Source organism: Clavelina lepadiformis, chromosome 3, assembly GCF_947623445.1.
Source record: "Clavelina lepadiformis chromosome 3, kaClaLepa1.1, whole genome shotgun sequence".
In the NCBI taxonomy this organism is placed as follows: Eukaryota; Metazoa; Chordata; class Ascidiacea; order Aplousobranchia; family Clavelinidae; genus Clavelina; species Clavelina lepadiformis.
This window is the reverse complement of record NC_135242.1, coordinates 20790190-20800429: the sequence shown is the minus strand read 5'-3', so window position 1 is coordinate 20800429 and position 10240 is coordinate 20790190. Positions and strand designations below refer to the sequence as shown.

The window sequence follows — 10240 nt, the reverse complement described above, 5'->3', positions numbered from 1 at the left end:
GTCTCTTAAAGCTGTGCAATTAAAGAATACGAATATTTACAACTGTCTGTTCAGTTCAATTTAAGAGACAAAGATCAATGTCGTCTACAATAAATGCTTTCAAGCCTTCTCGACTAGAAATCGATGTGAACTCGGACACTGCTGCAAAATCTTGGAAACATTGGAAAAAGACATTTGAGAACTATACCATAGAACACGAAGCGCAAGTGAACAGCACGGCATTTAACAAACTACGTTTATTGACCAATTTCGTTTCTGCAGAAATTTTTGAGTTCATAGAAGACTGCACTACGTATGAAGCAGCTGTCGAAATTCTTCAAGACTTGTTTGTCAAAAAACCAAACGAGATTTTCGTTCGCCATTTATTGGCGACCCGCAAACAACAAAACGGCGAATCTTTACAAGAGTTCATGCAAGCTCTACAAATCTTAAGCAAAAACTGTCAGTGTAAGGACATTTCTGGTGAACAATATCGAAAAGAACTATGTAGAGACGCCCTCATAAATGGAATTTTATCACCCATTATACGACAACGTTTACTGGAAAACAGTACTCTTGACCTCAAAACAGCATTCGACCAAGCAAATGCCCTGGATACGGCTCATCGGAACTCGCTGGCTTATAATCTAACTACAACGATTGCTGCTGCGGAAACGTGCGAACCCCTGGTGACGATCCCCAAAGAAAATTCAGAAACTTCAGCCACTAACATGGTGCACTCTCAGAATTTTGTTGCAACGTCGAATCGGAAGAAGTGCTACTTCTGCGGTTACAACTACCACGAGAGAAAATATTGTCCCGCCCGGAATTCATCATGCAACAAGTGTGGTAAGCTTGGACACTTTATGAAAGTTTGTAAATCTAAAACAGGCCATCAAGTTTCTGCAACTTTAACGCCAGATCTACGGGTATGTGCATTGTGTCCTTACAGCTTATCCGCTGCAACGTTATCAGTTTGCATAAACGGAAGAAAATTATGTGCACTGGTGGACTCTGGGAGCTCTGACAATTACATAAGTAACAAAACTATACAGTCGCTATGCCTTGACGTTTCGCCAACGCAGCAAACAGTATCAATGGCGCAATCGAAGTTATCCTGTACGATAAGCGGCTTCTGCGTTGCTGATGTTGCAATTAACAATCAAACGTACACTGCTGTAACCTTTGGTGTCATGGATCATCTCTGTGCGGATATTATACTTGGCCAAACTTTTCAAAAGCAACATAAACGGCTTGTAATTGAGTATGACGGCTGTCTTGAAGATTTTGTTATATCTAAATCTTCTTCTTGTGCACTCCCTGCTGCATTAGTGCCAACCGAAACGTTATTTCCAAACTTACCTCGGAATTGTAAGCCAATCGCTGTGAAATCTCGGCAATACAACGAAGCAGACAGAAACTTCATTGCCGGCGAAATCAAGAAATTGCTCGAAGATGACATTATCGAAACCAGCCGTTCACCCTGGCGTGCCCAAATTGTTGTTGTACGAACTGGAGAGAAAACACGTATGTGCATTGATTACTCGCAGACGATCAATTTGTATACAGAATTAGACGCATATCCTTTTCCCAGAATAGATGCGATGGTAAATCAACTTGCAGAGTATAGCACTTACTCTCGATATGACTTGAAATCTGCTTACCATCAAATTCCTATTCTCTCTTCAGACCGTAAATACACTGCATTTGAAGCAAACGGTAGATTGTGGCAGTACAAACGCATCCCATTCGGAGTCACGAACGGTGGCATGAATTTTCAACGTGCTATTAACCGCATCATTGAAGAGGAAAACTTAAAAGACGTTTATGCTTATCAAGATGACGTAACAGTTTGTGGCCGAAATCAAGATGAACACGATCTCAACGTAAAAAAGTTTCTAAAGGCCTTCAAGCGTCGAAACTTATCGTTTAATGAAACCAAAACCGTCAAGTCTGCTCCTCACATCAACGTTTTAGGGTACAGAGTCCAGCATAAACTTATTCAGCCAGACCCAGAACGGTTAAAACCCCTTCAAGAGTTTCCTCCTCCTCAAAACAAAAAAGGATTACAACGAGTCTTGGGAATGCTGGCATATTACGCAAAGTGGATTCCAAAATTTTCCGACAAGGTGAAACCACTAGCAACAGCTGACTCCTTTCCCTTAAACGACGAGGCTTGTCAAGCATTCAGCAATCTTAAAGGCGAGTTAATGAATGCATCCCTTCAGTCAATTGATGAAACATTGCCGTTTGTAGTAGAATGTGATGCATCTGATGTCGCCGTCTCTGCCACCTTGAATCAAGGTGGTCGCCCCGTTGCTTTCCTCTCTCGAATGCTCCATGGGGCGGAATTATTGTATCCTGCAGTAGAGAAAGAGGCGACTGCAATTATCGAAGCCACCAGAAAATGGAGAGATCTCCTCCTTCGTCGACACTTCGAGCTCATAACAGATCAACGATCAGTGGCGTTCATGCTGGACAATCGCCGCCGAACAAAAATTAAAAACAACAAAATTCAAACCTGGAGAATGGAACTTGCGTCCTTAAGTTATACCATTCACTACCGACCAGGTAAGCTAAACGTCGGCGCTGATTCCTTCACCAGAGCGTACAGAGCATCCGTGAATCAAAATTGTCAAATCAATGACATTCATGACATGCTGTGTCACCCAGGTGTAACAAGATTACTGCACTTCGTTCGAACAAAAAACCTGCCTTTTTCCACTGAAGAAGTTCGCAAAGCGTGCTTGAACTGCCGTGTCTGTCAAGAATGTAAACCCCAGTTTTATAAAATGCCTCAAATGAACCTTATCAAAGCAACAAAGCCTATGGAACGTGTTAGTATCGATTTCAAAGGACCTCTACCATCTAAAGGTAAAAACAAGTACATACTCACAATCATTGACGAATACTCGAGGTTTCCATTTGCAATACCATGTCCGAACATGCACTCATCAACTGTCGTCGAAAGTTTGAAACTTTTATTCGTACTTGTAGGTTTACCTAATTATATTCATTCAGACCGAGGTTCATCATTCTTGTCAAAGGAACTACAATCCTATCTGCATGGCCTCGGTATAGCAACGAGCAGCTGTACTCCATACCATCCCACTGGAAATGCTCAAGTTGAACGGTACAACGGTATCATATGGAAAGCCGTAACACTCGCCCTGAAGTCAAGGGGGATGAATGTTTCTGAATGGGAACAAGTGCTTCCCGGTGCATTACACTCGATCCGTTCGCTCCTATGCACCTCAACTAATGCTACACCGCACGAAAGATTTTTCGCCTTTAACCGACGATCGGAAAACGGCACGGCTCTGCCGTCGTGGCTGGTGGGTCCAGGCAAAGTATTCCTTCGTCGATTCGTCCGCTCAAGCAAACATGAGCCTTTAGTCGATGAAGTTGATTTGGTCAACACAAATCCAACGTACGCACGTGTCCGATATCAGGATGGAAGGGAATCAACGGTCTCGTTGAAGGATCTAGCCCCTTGTCGACCGCAGGAGATTGAAAAAGAACAACCTGTCACTGCTACACCGCAAATCCAAGATACTCAGAACATTTCTAACAAACCTGAACAATCCGCTGAAGTGCCCTTAACTTCAGCTGAGCAAATGGCAATCGAACCGGCAGAAGCGGAGATTCGTCGGTCGGCCCGCAGCAATAAGGGAGTGCCTCCAATCAGATATGTTGCCGAACCATAGATTTGTCATACGCTATTGTTGATGTGTTGTACTCATGTGCAATTGTTGATATTGTTGACACGATTTGATTTATTTATTTCGCATGTTATATTTATTTACGCTATGCTTCGTTGTTGGGCTGGGAGAATGTAATGATTAATGCAACGCCCCGCGCAGTCATCAATCAACGCCCCTTGTAGCTTCGTCGCATATCTCGTAATCACGCCATTTATGTTCTCAGTTCAGTCCCTCAGTTCTTTTCAGTTGCGTGATTACGATTCACCATTTTAAGATTACCAGTTTTCCTTTTATGCTTTTGTTTAACTTTACCTTTTTGTGTTGCAGCTTAGTTTAGTTTTTTGTCTCTTAAAGCTGTGCAATTAAAGAATACGAATATTTACAACTGTCTGTTCAGTTCAGTCCGTTACATAGTTTGAACACTAACCCTGTTTTCTTAGCACGGGTTGTGGTTTCATCTACAATACTGACTGTCACTGTGTCAGTAGGCCTACTTGACTTTAGAAATAATGCATTCAAGTGTCGAGGAAAATCTTACTATAACTTATCATTAAAGAAACATTCGGACAGTCCTTTTATAACCCTGACAAAGCTTGATACAGTATAAGTAAATTCTGTTTAACTTGAAGTTATCTCCAAAATAAAGCAACTTGCCGAAATATTATTCTTCCATCGCATTGCATATTTCAAGTAAGAATGAATCGAGCAAGCAAGTTTTAAGATTTTTATTATTTGTCTGGGGGAAAGTGATCAATACCTTCAAAGTTTTACCCAGCTATATATACAATAGTGATGGAAAGATGTGGGGAAATGAAATTTCCGGGACTGCCCCAAAGTAAGCAACCTCTTTGACATTTTGTGCTAGGATCATTCTACTGGAGTTAGTACAGCAATCAAAATAAAAACACATTGGTGTCTGTTTTATAGAATTTTGTTCGCCTATTATTGGTAAAATAATTGAATAACAAAACATCGTAAAGCGTAAATAATTATAAACTTTAGTATTATTTAATACCTGTTTGCAATGTTTGTGATTACCACATTTTCCAAGTAGTTTATAAATACTTATCTTATTAGGGCTCACACATTGGAAAATTTAAGCTACTCCGAATTGCTGCAATAATATACAAAAAAGCTTAAACTTCAGACATCCACTTAAAAATCGGAATAAGACTAACCCCTGGCTCAAGTGGTCAAGAGAAGTTTCTTCCGGTAAAAGGTACCGGTTTTGAGGTCTTTAAGCTTGCAAGTCTACAGTTCATCTTTGGATTGCTTTACTTTTCTTTGTTTCTCAAAAGATATACTTGGCTTCGCCCAGTCTTCTTTTTCTGGGTCACCCAACAAACCATCTAAAGAGTCAATTAATTGGGACGAGTAAGAATCCACATTTTGCTTTCGTGTTTCAAGATTCTTTTGCAGATGGTCTTCATTAGTTGTACTTGGTATGACCACCACGTTACGTGAAATAGCCCAGCGCAGCACTGCTGATGTTGTGGGCAAAAGCGAATACATTGCACTTTCAACAACATCCTTATGTTCTAAGACCGGGTTTACGTCATAGCCGCCTTCTATTTCCATCCAGAGTGTTCCAAGTGTGCTGTAAAATAACTCGTTTTACTTAAGTATAATAAATTAATGATAAACGGAAACACTCGCAGTTAATAGTTACCATCGTTATTTAAAAAGTATTATCTCACCTATAACCCATGTAGGTAATGTTCTTTTCTTGGCATATTTCTCTCACTGCTCTGTCTTGGTGAAAGGGATCAAACCAGTTTTGAACAACGCTCACACTGCTTTTGCTAAAATGTCCTACAAGAAACTTAAGAGTGTCTGATTCAATATTGCTTACACCAATACTCCTGATCAAGCCTTTTAACTGTAACTCCTCAAGAGCTCGCCAGCATATCCAGGGACTTGATTTGCAAGTTTTATCGTATGGTCCACAGTGTTCCTCTGGTATAAAAGCATGCACCAAAACCACGTCTATGTAATTCGTTTTGAGATCTTGCAAAGACTTCAGAACAGAGTTAACTGTGTCATCGTGTGACATGAGGTCCTCCCTGACTTTGGTGACAAGAAACAGTTCTTCACGTTCCACTTCGCTATCAAAAAGAGCTCGTCCTATCTCAAACTCAGAAGAAATTTCAAAATCCATCAGTCGTGTTTCACCGCTGTAACTTTGCGCCGTGTCGAAGAGCCTATAGCCCAGTTTAAGAGCTAGTTTCATGGTCTCATATGTTTTCTCACGAAGACGAAATGTACCTAATCCAACTGGAGGCATTTTGTAACCAGTATTCATTTGTACGTCTGGCCAGGTATAATCGTGGTACGGTTCTCCGGCTATTCCTTCTTCGATATTTGTTACTATTTTGGTTAGTTCATGTAATGATGGTCTTTCGCAATCAATTGCGGTGTCATAAGCTTTGGTACTTGTCCAGCTGAATTTTATATATGTAACATGCCCCTGCTTTTTCAGTATAAAGCAACGGTTTGGTGGGACATACCACAAATCTCCGTCCTTAAGCCAAACTTCCTCAGGAATTTCTTCAAACTTAGCTTTCATGTTGCCTTTCACCATTGCTATAAGTGTTTCTTTTTTGGAGCAAAATCTATCCAAAACAAAATCGTTTGACTTTGATCCAATAACTTTCACGTTTTTATTATGCGCAAAGTCTTCATATAATACTCGGCAAGACACCATTAAAGCAGGGAGATAGATTAACGTTTCTAATTCATGGCTTTCGTTGGCGTTTATTTCGTAATGACTACCAACTTCACTTTTTAGCTCAAATTCCTCAAGCGTCACTTCCCTCATGTCTTTACTATCGCCTAATTTTAATGGCACCTTAATATTCCGAAACTTGTCTTCAAAACTGCCAGCACTTTGCAGCATTATGCGTATTGGCCAATTCTGGCAAGCCCCAGGTATAAGAAGTGGCGTTTTTGTTACCATAAAATTGTTATAGAAATCTTCTCCTCCAATCTCGTATTCTGATACATACATGATGCCCTTGTAATCGCCAAAGCCATAGCTTTTTACACCTTGCCAGTAAAAAAACAATAGAGTGATCATTCTTGATAACAAGTACATTCTATTCAGCTTTGATATTTTAATTTGCTGTTATGTGATCTTTACCTATCGAGTTCTAATAACAATTTGTAAAATAAAGTTTTCATTTTTACGCTTTAGTACAATTCATCATATTCTTCTGCATTTTGTCGTGTAAACATCAATGAACTAAACCTCAATTCTTACCTTTACTTTACAATACTTTTAAGGCTACCATGTAATGTTTTTTCATTATTTGTAGCCCAAATTGTTTTGTACCTTGCGCCATGAAAACCAAATACGCTAACTTTACGAACTGCTGAGGTTCAGGGAAATGTTTAGACATAGTGGCTGTATAGTAGTCAACTCGATTGTTTCCTGACCGCTGTTGAGCCTAATAGCTGCAATATTTCCGCGTATGTTTTGCAATTTTCTTTGCATGCACCGGCTGCAGCACGCTTCAAGGATACATACAAACATGCCCACGTATGTAACATAAGTTTATCATATATGGTTTCGTCCCTCTAGGTCTTACTGACTTCTTTGCTACAGTGCATTGTGGTTGGCGTCAGCGCGTCCATTATATCAAACGTTTTAGACTTATTAGGCCTATGAACTACGATAAAAATCTTTAGAAAGCTCTTGCTGGTTCTTTTATTGATCACCAAACTCTGCAAGTATTTTTGTTAGGATACATTCTATCAACGCCTCTTTTGCAGTTGTACGTTTTTCCGAATGCGGGAATGTTCATGTTGGGAATGTCAACCCTGTAAACACAAAAGACGTGTAAATGTACAAGGTTACACTTAGCATAGATTAGGTTTTAATGCTAAAGAAAATAGATGCCTTCGTCTTTCTGTTAGTTTCACAAGTCTTTACGATACCTCGCTGTAAGTACAGTTTATTGCTGCTAAAATAATTACATTTATGGTCTCGTTTTTTCTAGTGGATTGCGTACTACTAACAATGAACTAACCTGTATTTTCCTGGAATATGTTTTTCATATAGTATGATGTGTAATGAAAATTGCCGTGTGTCAATTTGGCAATGTGTCTATGAAAGATGTTTACATTGCAATTTGTTAAACTTAAATGTTTTGAAATTGCAATCAAGAAGAATCTTGGACATTAAATAAGAAATTTTACGTAAACGCTACGTTGCGATAGCTCATAACAGCTGAACTTGGTCATCGTTTGTAATTATTTATTTTGAGAAATTAAAATCTAACTCATCGGTATATTGGTACCTGAGCGTGAGCGAGAAAGAATAATTGATCCTGTGTGAAGTTGCCAAATCCTGGTAGTCGAAGATCACCTTGAGGATTTTTAACTTGCCATTGTTTGTACGCCTATGAAACGACAGTGAAAATGTTGCACCATAGTATTGGCAGTTTAGTACTGTGATAGTAACAATCATAATACGTCAGCACAATCAAATAATCACCATGAAGGCTTGCCAAAGTTCGCCATTGTCTGCAATATTTTCCTCAGCAGTTCGTTTTCCGTTTAACTAAAAACGTTTGATATATCACGTCAATATAGCTTTATCTACATTCTACAACAATTGTTGCAGTATAAGAACGTTGACAGTTGACAACAGACTCTGGCATCAAGAAATTAACTTTTACAGTACATGTAGTTCCAAGTGCGCATTAACGGTATCAAGCTGTTAACTTTTTATTCAACTTACGTTTTGGTCTATATACGGGAACAGCCGTATGGCTGAGTATTGGTCGATAATACACTGCGCTCTTTCCTTAAAATTATTCTTTGATTTCTCGGTCCACCAGTTATTGATGTTTCCGTTTTTGTCATAAGTCCCTCCAATGTCATCAAATCCATGACTTATCTGTACAAGCGTTTCAAGTATCGTGTTTATAATTTTATGTGTTATGCACGAAAGTTTCATAAAAAAAGAAGAGTGTTTTGTTAAATTAATTTATTTACCTTCCAAATAGGCTAATCTAAAACGAACCTCGTGACCGATTATGCTCCCGATTGCTCCGTAGTTCATGGAAGTTGGTTGGCCGATGTCAAAGTACGGCGGCTGCATTATGGCGGCAGGAAAATTGATTTGGTTCTTATACGGACTGTGATAAGCATTCACTACAGTTGGCCCAAAAATCGATCTAGTAAAGCAGTAAAGTAGCTTACGAACAGAGGTGGGCTGTCGGTATTTTGCAAGTACCGTCGGTAACGGTACCGGTACTTGGGAAAATAATAAACTGACGGTTCTGGTATTCAGCACTATTTAAAAAAAATAGTTTGGTACCGGTACTATTTGTGTAAAAGATGTTGCTGCAAATGCAATGTTTGCCACTATTATGTCCCCGGTAAAGGCTACTTCAAATCAAAAGATATATGACGTTAATCGTTTGCATGTTTACTTGACATTTCTAGATTAAAAAATATATACAGCTGCTAAAATTGGTATTAAGGAATCAATAACATGTATTTTTGAAAACATACTTGTTAAAATTATGAAACAGTCACGTGAAAAATACCGTGTGCCGGAACCGACTAACGTTTCTTGAAAAAAGTAATTCGGTACCGAGTTTCGGTACTTTTGAAATAAAGTACCGACGGTACCGGTATCGATACTGAAAAAAGACCGCAGTACAGTAATTCGGTACTATAGTACCGCGATACTGCCCACATATGCCTAAGACCTACATTTATAAGCTATAACAGCCAAAGCACTTCGACAAGATTGATTAAAAATGTAGCTAGCTAAAATTCAAATCACTCATTACTCGTTGAAATCCACAGCAGTATTCAATTTGCCAAGCTCTTCCTTCGTTTTCCAAGCGATCATTGTTTGAATATTTTTCACGAATTGATTTGGCTCGATAACCACATCTTCGTAGTCATAATCGAGTTTTGGATTAGACTTGTCAATAATGTAATCTGGGTAGGCCAATACTGCCCTCATAAATTCAAGCTTCTCGATTGCTATGTTTCTTGTTTGTCGGTCGATCCACTTGTAAGTGGCTAGCATTTTACGAAATGCTTGCCGCAGATTTTCGACCATTTTCTCGACCTTTGCGTAAAAATTTATCAGCCTGAAGCTTATGCAGTAGGTATACATTATCAAAACATCAGTATAGGTCTAGTTACTGGGCTCACTTACCATATTCTTCTTATTTTTAGAAACAGTTTTTGATACAAAAAGGGTAACGACTGGCATGTAAAAAAATTTCTCCGTGTCGTCTAAGCAGTATTTCCATCGCGCCGCCTCGACTGTTGTACCATGCATTCATGCAAAGCTTTTCTGAACGGGTGGTGTGTCTCCCTTAGGTTCGAGCTCATGTAGATTATCCTGGATTGAAGAACGCTCCATATGAGGTAGTTATGAATCAGTCTGCAAAAAAATATGTATTTTATTGCAATGACAGATGTACTGTATTAATACTGTCTTCAATTAGTGTACTATAGTCGCTGCATGTTTGGTGTAAGTTTCTGTCGACATATAACGAAAAACCTCTGGTTGTTTTAATCATAATGTT

The 10240-nt window shown here is 39.2% G+C and overlaps 3 protein-coding genes across 4 annotated transcripts; 1 reads left to right on the top strand and 2 right to left on the bottom strand.

Moving 5' to 3' along the window:
• Window positions 1-77: 77 nt before the first annotated feature.
• LOC143449848 (uncharacterized) lies at window positions 78-4010 on the top strand. The gene is made up of 3 exons (XM_076950177.1): window positions 78-2550; window positions 2653-2853; window positions 3001-4010. Exons 1-3 carry the CDS (start codon window positions 78-80, stop codon window positions 3684-3686), a joined length of 3360 nt encoding a protein of 1119 aa, XP_076806292.1. The 3' UTR covers window positions 3687-4010.
• Window positions 4011-4393: 383 nt separating this feature from the next.
• On the bottom strand, window positions 4394-7210 carry LOC143448526 (uncharacterized). The gene is made up of 2 exons (XM_076948316.1): window positions 5381-7210; window positions 4394-5280 (listed from the first exon to the last, which is right to left on the bottom strand). Exons 1-2 carry the CDS (start codon window positions 6775-6777, stop codon window positions 4935-4937), a joined length of 1743 nt encoding a protein of 580 aa, XP_076804431.1. The 5' UTR covers window positions 6778-7210; the 3' UTR covers window positions 4394-4934.
• A 153-nt stretch (window positions 7211-7363) lies between these two features.
• Window positions 7364-9774, bottom strand: LOC143448527 (endothelin-converting enzyme homolog). 2 transcript variants are annotated; one of them, XM_076948317.1, is made up of 7 exons: window positions 9488-9774; window positions 8710-8863; window positions 8425-8583; window positions 8179-8244; window positions 7982-8083; window positions 7712-7788; window positions 7364-7502 (listed from the first exon to the last, which is right to left on the bottom strand). In XM_076948317.1, the coding sequence occupies exons 1-7, from the start codon at window positions 9763-9765 to the stop codon at window positions 7397-7399; spliced, it is 942 nt and encodes a 313-aa protein (XP_076804432.1). In that variant the 5' UTR covers window positions 9766-9774; the 3' UTR covers window positions 7364-7396. The 2 variants fall into 2 exon arrangements, with proteins under 2 accessions (XP_076804432.1, XP_076804433.1); XM_076948318.1 differs by lacking the exon at window positions 7712-7788.
• Window positions 9775-10240: the final 466 nt, after the last annotated feature.